Genomic DNA, 18,990 nt, shown 5'->3' on the forward strand with positions numbered 1-18,990 from the left:
ATAAAAGTAAAAATCACAACATAAAAAGTTACAGAATAAAGTTACATCATAACAGTGCAATAAAAATTGAATAAAAAAATGAAATCAGAAATTCATTATGTGTGCCAAACACAGTGGAAAACTGTCTGTGTAACCTGACATTTAACACAGACCATTAGGTGGGTGCTGAAGTGACTGCAGCTTGGCTGTGGAGAAGTCTTTTTCCTGATAGTAGAGGTTAATTCCACGCTTCAGACTCAACGCCGAAACTTCATGTTTCTTCTTTCTGCTTTTCAACATGAGATTTGCCTTTGCTTTCAAATGAACATCTTACCAGCACTCGTGGTGCAGTTGGTCTAGAAGAGAGATGCTCATTTAATAAGAATTGCAGGGTGCACACCATAAATGTGCATTTTGAAGCAACAGAGCACGATATCAGACAGAAGGGATACTCTGTGTTGAAAGTGAAGACTGTGCTACTGTCTGGCATGAGGAAGTGATTTGTAGCTTTGACATTTGAGTGACGATGCTGCATCTACATCTTCTTCCCTTAACGATCCTCTTAGGAGAAGAATTACTTCATGCTTTTATAGATTTACACTTTTACAGATTTACAGATTTATAGATTACAAGGTTTAAGGTTGGTCTGATACACTTTTAACAGTGGGAGTCTCTGATTCAAATCCCACAGATCCCGATTCTTCTGCAGATAAAAGACAAGCAGGGAAGCAGATAAAACACGATTCAATATATTTAAGGGAAATTAAAGCAGACCCAGACTTTAAACCAACATTAAAATGACACTAAGGTTTGGACAGACAGAGGGCTGATTAGGTATCATTAGGTGATCGTTTAAAAATTCATCTAGAATATGAACCTCCCCCAGATTCTCGGTTTTTTAACGATCTGCAAATTACAAAGTTATTTTTACGAAGATTCAAGGAATCAAGAAAACCTTTGGTAAAATTCATTGTTTGATTTCGTTTATAGCAGAAATGTGCAATGCATTGAATGTTAAGAATGTGTTAGGTGAACGAGGTCATGTGCTGGAAGATGGGTTAACAGCAGGAGAACTTAAAGTTCTGTCCAAATGGGAACTTGACTACAAGCAGAATAACTTTCTAATGTTTGGAATAATATATCTCAGAATACATTTAAGACACTGAATTCTTGGTTTTGTAGGGAATATGCTTGAGAGATTCAGATGAGATTCGATAGAAGTCAGAAATCTGATCTGAGACTCAGACTAAAGTCAGAAACTCCCCAAAACAAACAGCCGCTGAAAATGGCTGCAGTAGAGGCTGAGCAAAGCATCTCAACAGAACGGGCCAAGGGTTCGGTGATGTCAACGGGCCGAGGAGCCGAAGTTTAATGTTCTTTAAGTTCATTTGTTCCAATACTAATGCTCACCTGATATGGGAGATTGAACACAAAAGGCGCTATTATTCCAAGGTTGTACAACATATACGCACAGAAATACCCAGAAATGAAAGGTGACATTATTTTTCTTCATAAGAATCTTTTTATTGCAAATCCGAATTTCTTACAGCAACCTTGACTTAGCTTTCCTGTTACTCGTGGGAGGTACTGTGTGAACAGCAAACGCATACTGAGGTGGGTTACAGAACTGTGAAGTCACTCAACAATTATTCATTTCTGTCTATAGCCCTCAAGACCTTGACAAGAGCAGCAGCCCTCATAACAGAGCAACTGAAACTCTCAAAAGACAGAAGAGCTGTGATCTCAATGTGGAATTTTAACCCCAAAACCATTTCTCAATATCTGGGACAGTCTGGTACTCCCTGTGTCTTTTAACATAATCGCAGGTCCGACAGACATGTTCTAACCAGAAGTAAGGCTTCTTCACAGTGAAGTGCTCATGCCAGGAGAAGTACTGCAGGTACTTCTCCTCACTCTTGTCTAGCACCTGTAGATATTCAGCCAGCTCTTTTGCTGAAGGGAAATCCTCCACATGAATAAAGGCACCTGCAGGGATGTAGCTCTCGTAGTTTCCTCTAGAGGGTCCCAGGACAATCGGGACTGAGCCCACTGACAGTGGATTGTACAGCTTTTCTGTGATGTAGTCTTGGTAGGCTGAGTTTTCAAAGGAGAGGTAAAACTTACAGTTGGCTATTGTGGGCAGAAGGTTCTCACCACTGATGTATTTCCCAAATGCTTCACCGTAGGTGTGGATTTCAATGTGTTTGCGTAGCTCATCGTAGTACTGTGACCTGGCGTGTCCAGGACTCCAGTTGCTAACGATCCAGCAGACCAGCTTGTCCTTCTTTGGCAGTTCAAATTTCGGAAGTTCCCTTCTGGAAATGAGGGACACATAAGGAACGTCGATGTCAGAGTCCCGTCGGTAATTTAAGGTCAGGTTGAAGAGTTTTGAGAGACCGGGTATTTTTGGCGAGTTGGCTGGTGACTCCAAGTTCATCCAGACCCACTTCTGGAAGGGGGGCCTGTGTGCAGGAGGCAGGTTGGACAGATCCGCTCTGATGTCTCTGTGGTGGAGAAGAACTGCATCCGCAATGTTGTAGAGGTTCCTGTCCGCTGTTAATCGACATCCCTCGATGCGGAAAGTGGAGCTACAGGACTCTAAAGAAAAGTGGTTTCCAAATGGCCAGAGCCAGATGAGGACAACAGTGTCATTTTGGTCTCTGTCAGAAGAGACGAGGGTCTTCTCTAAGGGTAGTGAGGCAGTGTGATGAGAGAACCAGCTACGAGACGGTTTTATATACAGGAGTACAAAAAATACAACACAGCCCAGGAAGAGGGTGCTGATCAAAATGGTGCGTACACCTCCGAGAGCAGAGAGGGATGACATGGTCTGTCCTGTTGAAGAAAGAAGAAGGAGACTCAATGAGGACAGTGCGTGTGTCTGTGGAGATTCCTGGCCCTGTGGCCTATACTGAGCTAAACTATCCTGCTACATTGTGGTCAGTAACGGTGGTTCTGAAGCTGGCACTGCAAGTAAATTAATTCTAATGTGCTTGGAAAAACCCATCAAGATTTACAACAAAGTGAAATGATCTGAATCCTGAAGAATAAGATGTCCATTTTCTGACTGAAATATGTGTCTCAACATTTTAAACTTTAAGCTTTCTCCTATAATTATTCTCTTTTATTTTCAGATATTGAATGATATCTGAGCAATCTGTTGTGCCTCAGGGATATTGCGTAATTAAACCTGCCAGGTTGGGAGTCTACTGGGGAAACAGGTTTCACACAGGAGGAAATATGAGAATGTACTGGCTCACCTCCGCGCCGAGCAGACCTGCAACAGGGGTGGGACGTGATGGTTTCTGCCTCCTTGTGGATCAGACGGCTCAGTGGCTCCCGAGAGAGAGATTCTGCAGAGCTGGTCCACACAGAAGCACACTGCCTCTGCCCAGGACTGTCCCGGCCCAGGCTGGCGCCGATGGCTACACAGGGCTCAGCCAGGAGCTGTGTGATGTCTGGGAGGAGGAGAGATCGGTGGAGGTTTTTAGAAAATTGTGAGAAACTCTGGTATCATTGCAGAGGTTCTCAATATTGGTCCAGAAGGACTCCTGTCTGCTGATTCTAGTTCCTGCTGGGCCGCGGGCCCTTAATCACTGGTGCTAATTGATGCATGTAATTGGGCCACTGGCTTTTTACTATCATCTTCATTCAGTCCTTGCTTTCAAAGACACCTGAGGTAAAGTACCTGATTTGCGACCATGTCAGCACGTTATGAAGTCTGTCCTCTAATGTCTGGGAGGAAGGGGGATTGTAAGAATTCATGAGAGCCTTGGAAGGCTACTGTCATGATAAAAACATCATTAAGCTCGCAGCGGTTTGCTGTACAGGCAGGTATTGCCCACGAGGGGGCAGTGAGGCGGCCATGTTGGTCTGGACAGACGTCTGGACTCAGCGAGCGGCTGCCGATAATCACAGGTGCTGCCAGTTTGGACTATGGCAGCCGGTCTCCAGAGAGGTGTCTCAGCTCGTGTATACCCGGCTTCATCCCTCTGTTTTCTAACGGCTCATCCAGTTCAGGGCTGCAGGGGAGCTGGAGTCTATCCCATCCCAGGGCCAGGTCTCCCAGAAGCCAGTTACCCCACCAGCAAGTCTCTGGCCTGTGGGAGGAAACTGGGCCACCCGGAGGAAACCCACACGAACACGAGGAGAACATGCAAACTCCACACAGACAGAACCCCAGATGCAGACTCGAACCCAGGGCCCCAGCGCCACGAGGCAGCAATGTGAATTCATGTCCAAGAAAACTCACAATAATAGTAAACCTGCAGGACTGACAGAAAGGCAGCGTCTTCAGGCTCAGGGTCCCTGTGTCATATCTCAGCCCTTGTGTTTGCTACATGCACACCTTCCGCTAGACGTGAGCTGCAGGTGACTTCTCTTCTTTCACACACGCAGCTGACCTTGAAGAGCTCTGGTGGGAGCTGCGTCAGCATGCGCAGGCTGCAAAGGAACAAGTAGAGGGTTATCCCAAGCTGGAAAGAGAAGAAAACCCTTGACCTTTACTTGTTCGATCACCTTGAATGCCTACTCTCTGAAACCGAGAATTATTCGTAAGCGATGAACTTTCTCAAGGTCTTGTATGAAAATCTCAAAGTACACCACCTTCACAATATGACGAGATTGTAGGCTTTGTGAACTCCAGTACAGCTGCTGCTTGTTCAGCTCGTTAGACTGGTCTTGGAGTTGTGTCACACGCACCTGCAGGAGTCTGCTGTCGGTGGGAAAGCAAGATTGTCGACCGTCGGAGGCCCTCAGGGGCCCTGGGGGCCGATGTGACAATGCAAGAATGGATGCTGGTGGAACCTTCCTATGGGTCATGGAGAGAAACGCCCTGTTCCGCTGGTGTCAGACCCGAGGGAGGGCCTGTACTCTAGATCACCATCACAGCCGGCCCCCAGGAAGACACTACTGATCTCTGAAAACTTGCTTGACCAGAATTTCCTGATACACTGTGTGCGCAGTGTCTTCATACATGTATACGTGATGCATATATGATGAGATTAAATACACTTTTTTAATTAACATGCCCACACAATTCATAGGTATAAAAGATGAAAAAAAAGCTACACAGACTTGCCAATGATATCAAAACAGACATATAACTTAGTACATTGACACAGCTGGTCTGACTATGCAGTGCACTACTCTTAAAAAAGCCCAGTAAAAACCGTAGAAGCCCAAGATAACAGTCTTCATGCTGGAGAGCTCTTCAGCACTCGGATGGCTGCAGGCAGAAAGTATCTCCTACACCTCTCTGTGGGGCGTCGGGGAGCTAAAACCCCAACACACGGCCCCGAACAGGAGCCCCAACACACGGCTCTGTACACAAATCCCAACACACGGCTCTGTACACAAATCCCAACACACGGCTCTGTACACAAACTCCAACACACGGCGCCGTACACAAACTCCAACACACGGCGCCGTACACAAACTCCAACACACAGCCCCGTACAGGAGTCCTGGATGCCAGAGCTCTCCGAGAAGACAACGCTCACCTTGTGCAGCAGCTCTCGGGGGTGACAACGTTACTCACCTGGATATGCTCCCTTTCTCCCCGCGACAGGTGATCCCAGAGCGAGTCTGCTGCTCGTCTGATCTAACTCCTGGCTCGACGCAGGAGTGCCTCCAGCCGCTGCAGGCTTGGCCGTTTCCTCAAAGTCTCGGCCCGGTTCCCTTTTTTGCCGGCTCCCTCGGTCCCGAGCTGTGGACGGATTCTGCCAGAGCAGGCTGCTGGTGTCGCCGGTCCCAGGCGCAAAGCCGAAGAGTGGCGCTAGATTTCGGATCCGGCAACGAGGAAGTGGCGGTTTAGGACTCGGGGGAGCTGCGCTCGCGCGAATCAGGTGATGTCACTTATAGTCGCGCTCGAGACTCGGCACCTGGCTCGCGGATGTGTCCTCGCGGTGGCCCTGGCGCGCGCAGTGGGGGTTCCGGCTGGGTCCCGCCGCAGTCCCAGCTCGCTGGTGGGAGGCGGAAAAGCCGTCGGGAGATGCTCAGAGCTGATGATATACTTTCACTGTTCAGGTGAACATGTTTGCAGCGCAGCGTTTTCAATCGCCCGTTAATTACTGGAGAGCTGGCGCGTAATCGACTCCGGGGCAGGAAGGAGATCGGCGGGTCTGGCGCGTGTGCGGTAATTCCCACTCATGAACATCCAGCTGTTTCCCGGAGGAGCCGTGTCTGCACAGCTTGTTCCACCCTCCCGCCACCCTCTGTGCAGAGAGCTGCTGTTCACAACGCAACCCCAGCGTTTCTCTGTCGAGCCCTGTAAACCGACACCCCCGGCCAACGCACAGCCAGGATCCGTCTCGCCTCTGCGACGTGTCCGGGCTGGAGACTCTGCTCAGACTCCAGCCTCCCACCGGCCCGACTGGCTCCAGTCCCCTGAGGGAGAGGAGCGTCTGTCTGACCCGTTCCACCGGCGTGTCTGTGCGGACGCGGGTTGTGAAAGTGGGCGTGTGACGTGACTGATAAAGGTGACTTTCAAGCCTGCCTGGCGGTGTCAGACACCAAACAAGACATCTTCTTATAAGCGTGATGAACATCTTTTATTGTTCATGCGATATACAAGCGGAGCAGCATAAACTCGAATATATATATATACAGTATATGTATCATCTCGTACATATACTGACAGACTACTTTAATCAACGAAATGGACATTACTGTAAAATATTAAATTACTGCACGTAGTTATTTCAACAATATGAATGTAAGAGTATTTACTTCAAATCTGAATATTCTCAAAGAGAGAAATGGGAATATACCTGGTGGTCTGAGCTCGTTACGGTTTGGGGAGCCTCTGTCCGAGGGGCGCACAGAGAAGCCCACCACAGCTGGCCCTCCTTCCCGGGACGTGGGGGCTGGTGCCGCGTGGCTGGGTGGCTGAAACACAACACTCAGGACAGACCGACATTTCAGGCTTCGTGTTTATCGTCACGCCGACCGGAACCCAGTGAAATCCTTGCCTGCGCGATTCCCCACGTAACACACCACAGCATCAGCTGTTGGAGACGAGAACGCGGGACAGCGAGTGGAGAGTGGCAGCAGTGTGCGCCACCTCGCGGTGGGCAGCAGCCCACAGCCTATAGATCAGGAGCAGATTCCCGACAAGAACACCGGCCCGGGGCTTTAAACCTGTTAACCCCGGAGTGACCCCGCCCCGCTGGTACTGAAGACAGAAGCAGAGCACACTCGCTAAACGCACAGAGAATATCAGGGCGGAACATGAACCCCCTGCAAGTGAGCTCCGGAGGTGCTGCCTTTGGAGCTGTCCAGTGTGCACTGGGAACATCGTGTACAAGCCGAGTGTAAAGAGAACAGCGAGCAGAGACGGGCAGGCTGGAGGAACTGGGTCCCACGATTTCTCAAAATGAACACACATACACCGATACAGCGGGCACAAGTAACAGCTGGAGGAAGATCAGGAAAAACTGAGAGCAGGAGGCTCTACTGTACAAAGAGAGGGGTGGGAGACACAACTGGGTGAACTCCTGCAGCCAGGACAGGAGGCTCTACTGTACACAGAGGGTGGTGGGAGGTGGGAACAAGTTGCCCAGCCATGTTGTTGAAGCTGATACCCTGGGTTCTCTCCAGACACAGCTGGATGAGCTCCTGCAGCCAGGACAGGAGGCTCTACTGTACACAGAGGGTGGTGGGAGGTGGGAACAAGTTCCCCAGCCATGTTGTTGAAGCTGATACCCTGGGTTCTCTCCAGACACAGCTGGATGAGCTCCTGCAGCCAGGACAGGAGGCTCTACTGTACACAGAGAGTGGTGGGAGAGGGGAACAAGTTGCCCAGCCATGTTGTTGAAGCTGATACCCTGGTTTCTCTCCAGACACAGCTGGATGAGCTCCTGCAGCCAGGACAGGAGGCTCTACTGTACACAGAGAGGGGTTGGAGGGGGGAACAAGCTGCACAGCCATGTTGTTGAAGCCGATACCCCGGCTTCTCTCCAGACACAGCTGGATGAGCTCCTCCAGTCAGGACAGGAGGCCCTACTGTACACAGAGAGTGGTGGGAGAGGGGAACATATTTTCTCCAGACACATTTGGATAAGCTCCTGCAGCCAGGACAGGAGGCTCTACTGTACACAGAGAGGGGTGGGAGGGGGGAACAAGCTGCTCAGCACGTAGGTGCAGCCCATACCCTGGCTTCTCTCCAGACACAGCTGGCTGAGCTCCTGGGATTAATTAGCTAAAGCAAACAAATGACCTTCTTTAGCTCAGCTGGCAAGACCTGGGTTCGAGCCCATGCAGTGAGGCACGAACTAGGGTGGGAGCGGCGAGGGCACAAGCCCTTGAACCCGAATCCGTTACAACAGCGAAAGGACAGACAATGAAATGTGGGCATTTCGAAGTCGTAATTCTGAGATACAAAGTCGCAATTGCGAGGTACCATAGCGCGTTGTTTTTACTCCCTGGCGGAAACGGGCTTCCATATTATCAGAAGAGCTGCGGTCGTAGCCTGATAAAGCGCACTTGAGCAAACAATCGTTACAAGAAATTGTATATTGTCAGTAAAGTGATCTAATACCTTATCCGTGTCGCCCTTGTACACAGTGCCACTTAACAACATCCTGGTTATTCTTCACGTTGACGAGTGTTCTTTGCACAAAAAGAGCAACAGCGGTCTTGTTTGTAAAGTTGCAAATTCAAGCCTTTTCGCACACGTGGCTCGACTGGCGGGTCGAATCTTTACAAGGCCCTTGGTGCGCGTGTTTATTGAAGAAGGAGACGGTGAGAAACTGATCACTTCTGATGTTTAAAACAGGACACCGCTGTGAAGTTTTAAGACGTGCTTGTTAGAATATACTGTAACGCTTACGGCCGACAGGCACTGTGTAAGAGCCGGCGTACCAGAGCGGGTGACGTCACCGCCCTTCCCTGTGATAGCAGGACCACAGCTACTGGGCTGTGGAGAGATCTCTCTTTAGCTCACGGGGCTGGGTCGCTGCAGAGAGACGCGGAAGTCCCGGGTTTGAGCCTCCAGTCGGGATGGGGCCGACCAGATGCGGCAAGGGCGCCCGCCTGAGCCCCCGTTGCGTTACAATACGATGGTTTGCTAAAGTTCGCCTTTTCAGGCTACACCCTACACCTTATCAGCTCGTCTGATAAGGGTTGGATATTAGAGAGAAATGTAATCTTCCTGTTCACACAGACGCACATAAAATGCTGGTATTACATGCAAACTCCAGCGCCGCCCCCCACCTGGGCAAACAGAGGAACACGATTGCAGAACTGTTAGTCTCGCACCAGTAACACGCATGAGCTCGGCAGACGGCGCTGTATCTCGGGTCCGAAAACAACACAAACGCAGCACTAAATTCACAGAGCTAATTACTTGTACTGGTCCTCGTCGGCTTAAGCCAGCAGCCACGTCACCCTGCAGCTCACCACTGGCAGCCCACTGAAGCTCAGCAGGTGTGAGCCTGGCCAGTACCTGGATGGGAGACCTCCTGGGAAAAACTAAGGTTGCTGCTGGAAGAGATGTTAGTGGGGCCAGCAGGGGGCGCTCACCCTGGGGTCCGTGTGGGTCCTTATGGCCCAGTATAGTGACGGGGACACTATACTGTAAACAGGCGCTGTCCTTCGGATAAGACGTAGAACCAAGGTCCTGACTCTCTGTTGTCATTAAAAATCCCAGGGTGTTTCTCAAAAAGAGTAGGGGTGTAACCCCGGTGTCCTGGCCAAATTTCCCATTGGCCCTTACCATCATGGCCTCCTAATAATCCTCCTCTATGAATTGGCTTCATTACTCTGCTCTCCTCCCCACTGAGGGCTGATGTGTGGTGAGTGATCTGGTGCACTATGGCTGCCGTGGTGGAGGGGATCCCCATTACCAGTAAAGCGCTTTGAGTTGAGTGTCCAGAAAAGTGCTATATAAGTATAAGCAATTATTATAATAATAATAATTAATAATAAAGTCCCCCCACGTCCCACCTCTCCAGTGTGTTCATTGGCGGAGCGGGTGCAAATGACGTTCTCTGATTGGTCTTCACAGGAATCAATCAAGTCACTTCCGGGAATAGAAACAATGGGTGGGCGCACTTTCCTCACACGCATGCGTACATGAAACAGCGCCACAGCGGTGAAACAGGTGCCATCTTGGCTCTGCACAATAGAGTTCTCCACGTTCTGTTAGAGTAGGGGTACGGAGCCAAAATGGTGGACTCAGGGGCTGTAGTTTCAAACTTGGTGGTTTTGTTATGCTTTGCAGTGACTGATATGGCGTTCTGATTTCAGACACGGTTTTTTTGTAAATAAACCAAGAGTTTGCAATACAACACGCACAAGAAGGTTCGGAATGGAGGGCTGGAGCCCGGTGGTGGCTTCGGACGAAGAGCGGTCCAGTTCGGATGGAGAGGACGTGGTCCCGCCGGAGGCTCCGCATCGGGAGTCCGGAGCGGAGGCGGCCGGGTTCGGGTTCGCCGGACTGGGGGACGGGGTGCGGCTCGGCGGGGCCGGTGCGGCCGCAGACCCGGGACTCCGGTACCTGCACGTGCTCTGGGATCCGAACCGGGCCGAGCCCGAGCCCTGCAGCCCCCGCCGGCCCGGGAAGCTGGGAGTCTGCCGCCTGAGGCGCCACGGGAGAGCGCAGCGCGCCGCGCCGCTGGGGAGAGAGACGCACGGTACCGGTTCTGGCTCGTATCGCCTAGCGGGCTGTCTGCAGCGTAGAGCAGCGCGGCCCACACCGCCTGTATAGCGCCTTTCCCCGCGGGGACGCAGGCCGACCGCCGTGCGGGTCAGTCCCTGCTCTCAGGCCCAGGGAGGAGTGACCGAGAGACCAGCCCGAGTAACGGGTCGTGTCCCACCTGGTCACCTTACGGGACAGTGCAGAGCGCCCCCTGCTGGTGGAGTCAGCGCTGCCAAGTCTGGTGCCCAGCAGAGCTTGTGTAGTGTCAGTTGTGTCAGGAGAGTCGCTTGTGTTGGTTGTGTGAGTGTCAGGAGTGTCGTTCTGTTGTGTCAGTACTGTCCGTTGTGTTAGTGTCAGGGCTGTCGGTTGTGAAAGTCAGGGGATTCAGGAGTGTTGGTTGTGTCAGGAGTGTCGGTTGTGTTAGTGTCAGGGGATTCAGGAGTGTTGGTTGTGTCAGGAGTGTCGGTTGTGAAAGTCAGGGGATTCAGGAGTGTCGGTTGTGTCAGGAGTGTCGGTTGTGTTAGTGTCAGGGGATTCAGGAGTGTTGGTTGTGTCAGGAGTGTCGGTTGTGAAAGTCAGGGGATTCAGGAGTGTCGGTTGTGTCAGGAGTGTCGGTTGTGTTAGTGTCAGGGGATTCAGGAGTGTTGGTTGTGTCAGGAGTGTCGGTTGTGTTAGTGTCAGGGGATTCAGGAGTGTCAGTTGTGTCAGGAGTGTCGGTTGTGTTAGTGTCAGGGGATTCAGGAGTGTCAGTTGTGTCAGGAGTGTCGGTTGTGTTAGTGTCAGGGGATTCAGGAGTGTCAGTTGTGTGTGGGTACTGTTAGTGTGTCCTCTGATTCTCTCTCTCTGTGTTCAGCTGGGAAGAGGCTGAGAGAGGCAGCCAATAGCAATGACATTGACACAGGTAAGCTCACCCCTTGACCCCTGACCTCACCACTGTACCCCACCCAAACCTCACCCTTGACCCCTGACCTCACCACTGTACCCCACCCCAACCTCACCCCCTGACCCCTGACCTCACCACTGTACCCCACCCCAACCTCACCCCCTGACCCCTGACCTCACCACTGTACCCCACCCCAACCTCACCCCCTGACCCCTGACCTCACCACTGTACCCCACCCCAACCTCACCCCTTGACCTCACCACTGTACACTGTGTTGTGGTTGTGTAGTGCTATGTAGTAGTAGTGCTGTGTTGTGTGTTGTGTACAGTATAGATCTGTGTTGTGTAGTACTGTGTGTGTGGTATGCTGTGTAGTACTGTCTTGTGTGGTGTGTTGTGTAGTACTGTGTGTTTGCTGTGTTGTAATGTTTTCTCCATGTGGGTCTGTGTGCTGTGTGTTGTGTGCTGTTTTGTGTAGTACTGTGTGTGTGCTGTGTAGTAATGTTTCTCCGTGCAGGCCTGTGTGCTGTGTTGTGTAGTAATGTGTGTGTGCTGTGTTGTGTAGTAATGTTTTCTCCATGTGGGCCTGTGTGCTGTGTTGTAGTCTTAGTATCCGTCTGCAGTGTAGTGTAGTTCTGTGTGTATAGCAGTGTGCTGTGTTGTGGTTGTGGAGCTCTGTGTTGTGTGGTGTGTTGTGTGTTGTGTACAGTGTAGATCTGTGTTGTGTAGTGCTGTGTGTGTGTAGTAATGTTTTCTCCGTGCGGGCCTGTGTGCCGGCAGTGCGGCGCCTCCTGGAGGATGACGCTGACCCCTGCGCCGCGGACGACAAGGGCCGCACCGCCCTGCACTTCGCCTCCTGCAACGGCAACGAGGGCATCGGTGAGCGAGGGGGAGGCGCAGCGGGGGGGTCTGAGGGGGAGGCGCAGCGGGAGGTCTGAGGGGGGTCTGAGGGGGAGGCGCAGCGGGGGGTCTGAGGGGGGTCCGAGGGGGAGGCGCAGCGGGGGGTCTGAGGGGGAGGCGCAGCGGGAGGCGCAGCGGGGGGTCTGAGGGGGAGGCGCAGCGGGAGGCGCAGCGGGGCGTCTGAGGGGGAGGCGCAGCGGGGGGTCTGAGGGGGAGGCGCAGCGGGGGGTCCGAGGGGGAGGCGCAGCGGGAGGCGCAGCAGGGGGTCTGAGGGGGAGGCGCAGCGGGGGGTCTGAGGGGGAGGCGCAGCGGGAGGTCTGAGGGGGAGGCGCAGCGGGAGGTCTGAGGGGGAGGCGCAGCGGGAGGTCTGAGGGGGAGGCGCAGTGGGGGGTCTGAGGGGGAGGCGCAGTGGGGGGTCTGAGGGGGAGGCCCAGCGGGAGGTCTGAGGGGGGTCTGAGGGGGAGGCGCAGCGGGGGGTCTGAGGGGGGTCCGAGGGGGAGGCGGAGCGGGGCGTCTGAGGGGGAGGCGCAGCGGGAGGTGCAGCGGGGCGTCTGAGGGGGAGGCGCAGCGGGGGGTCTGAGGGGGAGGCGCAGCGGGGGGTCTGAGGGGGGTCTGAGGGGGAGGCGCAGCGGGGGGTCTGAGGGGGAGGCGCAGCGGGAGGCGCAGCGGGGGGTCTGAGGGGGAGGCGCAGCGGGGGGTCTGAGGGGGAGGCGCAGCGGGGCGTCTGAGGGGGAGGCGCAGCGGGAGGCGCAGCGGGGCGTCTGATGGGGAGGCGCAGCGGGGGGTCTGAGGGGGAGGCGCAGCGGGGCGTCTGATGGGGAGGCGCAGCGGGGCGTCTGAGGGGGAGGCGCAGCGGGAGGTCTGAGGGGGAGGCGCAGCGGGAGGTCTGAGGGGGAGGCGCAGCGGGAGGTCTGAGGGGGGTCTGAGGGGGAGGCGCAGCGGGGGGTCTGAGGGGGGTCCGAGGGGGAGGCGCAGCGGGGCGTCTGAGGGGGAGGCGCAGCGGGAGGTCTGAGGGGGAGGCGCAGCGGGAGGCCCAGCGGGGGGTCTGAGGGGGAGGCGCAGCGGGAGGCCCAGCGGGGGGTCTGAGGGGGAGGCGCAGTGGGGGGTCTGAGGGGGAGGCGCAGCGGGGCGTCTGAGGGGGAGGCGCAGCGGGGGGTCCGAGGGGGAGGCCCAGCGGGAGGTCTGAGGGGGGTCTGAGGGGGAGGCGCAGCGGGGGGTCTGAGGGGGGTCCGAGGGGGAGGCGCAGCGGGGGGTCTGAGGGGGAGGCGCAGCGGGAGGCGCAGCGGGGCGTCTGAGGGGGAGGCGCAGCGGGGGGTCTGAGGGGGAGGCGCAGCGGGGGGTCCGAGGGGGAGGCGCAGCGGGAGGCGCAGCAGGGGGTCTGAGGGGGAGGCGCAGCGGGGGGTCTGAGGGGGAGGCGCAGCGGGAGGTCTGAGGGGGAGGCGCAGCGGGAGGTCTGAGGGGGAGGCGCAGCGGGAGGTCTGAGGGGGAGGCGCAGTGGGGGGTCTGAGGGGGAGGCGCAGTGGGGGGTCTGAGGGGGAGGCCCAGCGGGAGGTCTGAGGGGGGTCTGAGGGGGAGGCGCAGCGGGGGGTCTGAGGGGGGTCCGAGGGGGAGGCGGAGCGGGGCGTCTGAGGGGGAGGCGCAGCGGGAGGTGCAGCGGGGCGTCTGAGGGGGAGGCGCAGCGGGGGGTCTGAGGGGGAGGCGCAGCGGGGGGTCTGAGGGGGGTCTGAGGGGGAGGCGCAGCGGGGGGTCTGAGGGGGAGGCGCAGCGGGAGGCGCAGCGGGGGGTCTGAGGGGGAGGCGCAGCGGGGGGTCTGAGGGGGAGGCGCAGCGGGGCGTCTGAGGGGGAGGCGCAGCGGGAGGCGCAGCGGGGCGTCTGATGGGGAGGCGCAGCGGGGGGTCTGAGGGGGAGGCGCAGCGGGGCGTCTGATGGGGAGGCGCAGCGGGGCGTCTGAGGGGGAGGCGCAGCGGGAGGTCTGAGGGGGAGGCGCAGCGGGAGGTCTGAGGGGGGTCTGAGGGGGAGGCGCAGCGGGGGGTCTGAGGGGGGTCCGAGGGGGAGGCGCAGCGGGGCGTCTGAGGGGGAGGCGCAGCGGGAGGTCTGAGGGGGAGGCGCAGCGGGAGGCCCAGCGGGGGGTCTGAGGGGGAGGCGCAGCGGGAGGCCCAGCGGGGGGTCTGAGGGGGAGGCGCAGTGGGGGGTCTGAGGGGGAGGCGCAGCGGGGCGTCTGAGGGGGAGGCGCAGCGGGGGGTCCGAGGGGGAGGCCCAGCGGGAGGTCTGAGGGGGGTCTGAGGGGGAGGCGCAGCGGGGGGTCTGAGGGGGGTCCGAGGGGGAGGCGGAGCGGGGCGTCTGAGGGGGAGGCGCAGCGGGAGGTGCAGCGGGGGGTCTGAGGGGGAGGCGCAGCGGGGGGTCTGAGGGGGAGGCGCAGCGGGGCGTCTGAGGGGGAGGCGCAGCGGGGGGTCTGAGGGGGAGGCGCAGCGGGAGGCGCAGCGGGGGGTCTGAGGGGGAGGCGCAGCGGGGGGTCTGAGGGGGAGGCGCAGCGGGAGGCGCAGCGGGGCGTCTGAGGGGGAGGCGCAGCGGGGGGTCTGAGGGGGAGGCGCAGCGGGAGGCGCAGCGGGGGGTCTGAGGGGGAGGCGCAGCGGGAGGCCCAGCGGGGGGTCTGAGGGGGAGGCGCAGCGGGGGGTCTGAGGGGGAGGCGCAGCGGGGGGTCTGAGGGGGAGGCGCAGCGGGAGGCGCAGCGGGGGGTCTGAGGGGGAGGCCCAGCGGGGGGTCTGAGGGGGAGGCGCAGCGGGAGGCGCAGCGGGGGGTCTGAGGGGGAGGCGCAGCGGGGGGTCTGAGGGGGAGGCGCAGCGGGAGGCGCAGCGGGGCGTCTGAGGGGGAGGCGCAGCGGGGGGTCTGAGGGGGAGGCGCAGCGGGAGGCGCAGCGGGGGGTCTGAGGGGGAGGCGCAGCGGGAGGCCCAGCGGGGGGTCTGAGGGGGAGGCGCAGCGGGAGGCGCAGCGGGGGGTCTGAGGGGGAGGCGCAGCGGGAGGCGCAGTGGGGCGTCTGAGGGGGAGGCGCAGTGGGGGGTCTGAGGGGGAGGCGCAGCGGGAGGCGCAGCGGGGGGTCTGAGGGGGGTCTGAGGGGGAGGTGCAGCGGGGGGTCTGAGGGGGAGGCGCAGCGGGAGGCGCAGTGGGGCGTCTGAGGGGGAGGCGCAGTGGGGGGTCTGAGGGGGAGGCGCAGCGGGAGGCGCAGCGGGGGGTCTGAGGGGGGTCTGAGGGGGAGGTGCAGCGGGGGGTCTGAGGGGGAGGCGCAGCGGGAGGCGCAGCAGGGGGTCTGAGGGGGAGGCGCAGCGGGGGGTCCGAGGGGGAGGCGCAGCGGGAGGCCCAGCGGGGGGTCTGAGGGGGGTCTGAGGGGGAGGTGCAGCGGGGGGTCCGAGGGGGAGGCGCAGCGGGAGGCGCAGCAGTGGGGGTCTGAGGGGGAGGCCCGGGAACCTGGGAGTCTGCAGCCTGAGGCGCCACAGGAGAGCACAGCGCAATGCGCCGCTGGGGAGAGAGACGCACGGTACCGGTTCTGGCTCGTATCGCCTAGCGGGCTGTCCGCAGCGTAGAGCAGCGCGGCCCACACCGCCTGTATAGCGCCTTTCACTGCGGGGACGCAGGCCGAGCGTTGGGGGGAGGCCCAGCGGGGGGTCTGAGGGGGAGCCGGCCGTTCGCTAACGTCTGCTGCCTCTCTGTCTCCCCCGACAGTGCAGCTGCTCCTGAGCTCCGGAGCTGACCCCAACCAGAGAGACGGGCTGGGGAACACACCACTGCACCTGGGTGAGGGGGAGATGGACTGGACCACCGGCGAGGGGGGGGGGAGGGTTGACAGCTGAGAGAGGCTAACTGGTCTGTCTGTCTGCAGCTGCCTGTACGAACCACGTGCCTGTGATCACCACACTGCTGAGAGGAGGTGAGGGGCTGGGGACTGGGGGAGACTGACTGGTGGAGAGACTGGGAGGGACTGGGGGAGTCTGGAGAGGGGACTGGGGGACAGACTGGGAGACACTGGGTCCGAGTCCCTGGGCTGCTGGGTGCTGACCAGTGGGGCTGGGTGTGTTCAGGCGCGCGTGTGGATGCACTGGACCGCGCTGGGAGGACTCCACTGCACCTGGCCAAGTCCAAACTGAACATCCTGCAGGAGGGGGAGTCGCACACCCTGGAGACGCTGCGCGGGGAGGTCACTCAGGTAACTGACACACCTGGACACCCACACACCTGAACACCAGTACACCTGGACACTGACACACTCCTGGACACCCACACACCTGAACACTGACGCACTCCTGGACACCAACATACACGTGGACACCAATACACCTGGACACTGACTCATACCTGGACACTGACACACCTGTACAGTCACACACCTGGACACTGACACACGTGCACATGGTCAGTTGGCTGAGGGACCCAGGTGAGTGACTGACTCTCGCTGTGTGGGTGGCAGATTATCCAGATGTTGCGAGAGTACCTGAACCGCGTGGGACAGCATGAGCAGAGACAGAGGCTGGAGCACATCTGTACACAGCTGCAGAACACCAGCACCAAGGCACAGGTGAGAGCAGGCAGGCCTGGACACCCTGACACAGCCTGGCCAGAGACACTGGACACAGACTGACCTGGCTGTCCAGAGAGGACAGGCTCAGTGACCACAGCCTGGCCAGAGACACTGGACACAGACTGACCTGGCTGTCCAGAGAGGACAGGTTCAGTGACCACAGCCTGGCCAGAGACACTGGACACAGGCAGACCCGGCTGTCCAGAGAGGACAGGCTCAGTGACCACAGCCTGGCCAGAGACACTGGACACAGGCAGACCTGGCTGTCCAGAGAGGACAGGCTCAGTGACCACAGCCTGGCCAGAGACACTGGACACAGACTGACCTGGCTGTCCAGAGAGGACAGGCTCAGTGACCACAGCCTGGCCAGAGACACTGGACACAGACTGACCTGGCTGTCCAGAGAGGACAGGCTCAGTGACCACAGCCTGGCCAGAGACACTGGACACAGACTGACCTGGCTGTCCAGAGAGGACAGGCTCAGTGACCACAGCCTGGCCAGAGACACTGGACACAGGCAGACCCGGCTGTCCAGAGAGGACAGGCTCAGTGACCACAGCCTGGCCAGAGACACTGGACACAGGCAGACCCGGCTGTCCAGAGAGGACAGGCTCAGTGTCCACAGCCTGGCCAGAGACACTGGACACAGGCAGACCTGGCTGTCCAGAGAGGACAGGCTCAGTGTGTGGTGGGGGGGGTGAGGGGGTGTCTGGGCTGTGTGCAGTGTGGGGGGGGTGAGGGGGTGTCTGATCTGTGTGTGGTGGGGGGGTGAGGGTCAGTTCTTACAGTGGAGATAGGAGGGGTGCTGGGGTCGTGATGCCCCTGTCTTTCTGTGTGCTGCAGGTGGACGAGGTGACGGACCTGCTGGCCAGCTTCACGTCGCTCAGCCTACAGATGCAGAGCCTGAGCGAGAGGTAGATCATCTTGCACACAGCGCCCCCTGCTGCTCCGTGCTGAGAGAGACTGGACTGTCTCCCAGGGAGACCTCAGGCCCTCTGGAGGCCACACCAGCACTCGCACACTCACACCAGCACATGCTCACTGGCACACTCACACCAGCACGTGCACGCTCGCACCAGCACGTGCACGCTCGCACACTCACACCAGCACGTGCACGCTCGCACACTCACACCAGCACACTCACACCAGCACACTCTCACCAGCACGTGCTCACTGGCACACTCACACCAGCATGTGTACGCTCGCACACTCACACCAGCACACTCACACCAGCATGTGCACGCTCGCACCAGCACGTGCACGCTCGCACACTCACACCAGCACATGCTCACTGGCACACTCACACCAGCACGTGCGCACTGGCACACTCACACCAGCACGTGCACGCTCGCACACTCACACCAGCACACTCTCACCAGCACGTGCAGGCTCGCACACCTGTACACTGTACCTACACACTCGCACACTCACACCTGCACACTCTCTGCGAGGTACTCCTGCAGCACTCTGATGAATACACACTGATCAGAGTGTCTCCTGGGGATCAGGGCGCCCCCTACAAGCAGAGGAGCAGCGCTGCTCTCCAGGAACATGACTGGGGATCTGTGCAGGACACAGTTAAGTGCTGTAGCGCCCCCGTGATCAGTGGCTCCACTCCTACTGCGTCTGTGTGCCTCTGGGGTCTGCAGACCTGTCTGTGAAGGCTGTGTTGTAGTTGTAATGTACCCAGGCTCTCCGCTGGGCCAGAGTGACAATAAAGAATCACAGCTGGTGTCAGTCTGGCTCTCTGCTTGTGCTTGTGTGGGGTCTGGGTGGGGGTTGGGCAGTTACACACTACATGGCCTTCATCAAGCCTGTAGAGCCATCTGTGTGAAGCCTGCATGTTCTCTCATGTCCCAGAGACATGGTGACTGTGTGAACTCCTCTGTGGAGTCTGTCTCCTCTCTCTCCTGTCCTGTGTGAGGTCTGTGTCTCCTATCTCTCCTGTCCTGTCTGGGGTCTGTTTCTCTCCTGTCCTGTGTGAGTTCTGTGTGTGGTCTGTGTCTCTCCTGTCCTGTCT

The 18,990-nt window shown here is 57.8% G+C and overlaps 2 protein-coding genes and 1 long non-coding RNA gene across 4 annotated transcripts; 2 read left to right on the forward strand and 1 right to left on the reverse strand.

Moving 5' to 3' along the window:
• Positions 1 to 1,478: 1,478 nt before the first annotated feature.
• Positions 1,479 to 6,412, reverse strand: LOC148648502 (4-galactosyl-N-acetylglucosaminide 3-alpha-L-fucosyltransferase 9-like). Of its 2 annotated transcripts, none has more exons than XM_088607018.1 (4): positions 5,519 to 6,412; positions 4,328 to 4,422; positions 3,240 to 3,437; positions 1,479 to 2,814 (listed from the first exon to the last, which is right to left on the reverse strand). In XM_088607018.1, the coding sequence occupies exons 2-4, from the start codon at positions 4,413 to 4,415 to the stop codon at positions 1,736 to 1,738; spliced, it is 1,365 nt and encodes a 454-aa protein (XP_088463144.1). In that variant the 5' UTR covers positions 4,416 to 4,422; positions 5,519 to 6,412; the 3' UTR covers positions 1,479 to 1,735. The 2 variants fall into 2 exon arrangements, with proteins under 2 accessions (XP_088463144.1, XP_088463145.1); XM_088607019.1 differs by having other exon boundaries at positions 4,232 to 4,422; positions 5,519 to 6,401.
• On the forward strand, positions 6,379 to 8,522 carry LOC148648503 (uncharacterized). Its single transcript, XR_015926540.1, has 2 exons — positions 6,379 to 6,483; positions 6,734 to 8,522. It is a non-coding gene; the product is annotated as an uncharacterized LOC148648503 (long non-coding RNA).
• Positions 8,523 to 10,150: 1,628 nt separating this feature from the next.
• Positions 10,151 to 18,707, forward strand: ankrd54 (ankyrin repeat domain 54). The gene is made up of 8 exons (XM_088607117.1): positions 10,151 to 10,613; positions 11,472 to 11,519; positions 12,281 to 12,379; positions 16,118 to 16,189; positions 16,275 to 16,322; positions 16,474 to 16,598; positions 16,860 to 16,967; positions 17,814 to 18,707. The coding sequence occupies exons 1-8, from the start codon at positions 10,289 to 10,291 to the stop codon at positions 17,886 to 17,888; spliced, it is 900 nt and encodes a 299-aa protein (XP_088463243.1). The 5' UTR covers positions 10,151 to 10,288; the 3' UTR covers positions 17,889 to 18,707.
• Positions 18,708 to 18,990: the final 283 nt, after the last annotated feature.

This window comes from Lepisosteus platostomus, chromosome 14 (assembly GCF_059453375.1).
Source record: "Lepisosteus platostomus isolate fLepPlt1 chromosome 14, fLepPlt1.hap1, whole genome shotgun sequence".
NCBI lineage: Eukaryota > Metazoa > Chordata > Actinopteri > Semionotiformes > Lepisosteidae > Lepisosteus > Lepisosteus platostomus.

Bases quoted from the DNA above. Each gene is read 5' to 3' on its own strand.
- ankrd54 (XM_088607117.1), top strand. From the start codon at position 10,289: ATGGAGGGCTGGAGCCCGGTGGTGGCTTCGGACGAAGAGCGGTCCAGT. The intron at 11,520-12,280 runs GTAAGCTCACCC...GTGTGCCGGCAG, and splicing joins TAGCAATGACATTGACACAG to TGCGGCGCCTCCTGGAGGAT. The intron at 16,968-17,813 runs GTGAGAGCAGGC...TGTGTGCTGCAG, and splicing joins ACACCAGCACCAAGGCACAG to GTGGACGAGGTGACGGACCT.
- LOC148648502 (XM_088607018.1), bottom strand. From the start codon at position 4,415: ATGCTGACGCAGCTCCCACCAGAGCTCTTCAAGGTCAGCTGCGTGTGT. The intron at 3,438-4,327 runs GTGTGCATGTAG...TCCTCCTCCCAG, and splicing joins CAGCTCACGTCTAGCGGAAG to ACATCACACAGCTCCTGGCT. The intron at 2,815-3,239 runs GTGAGCCAGTAC...TTTCTTCAACAG, and splicing joins CAGGTCTGCTCGGCGCGGAG to GACAGACCATGTCATCCCTC.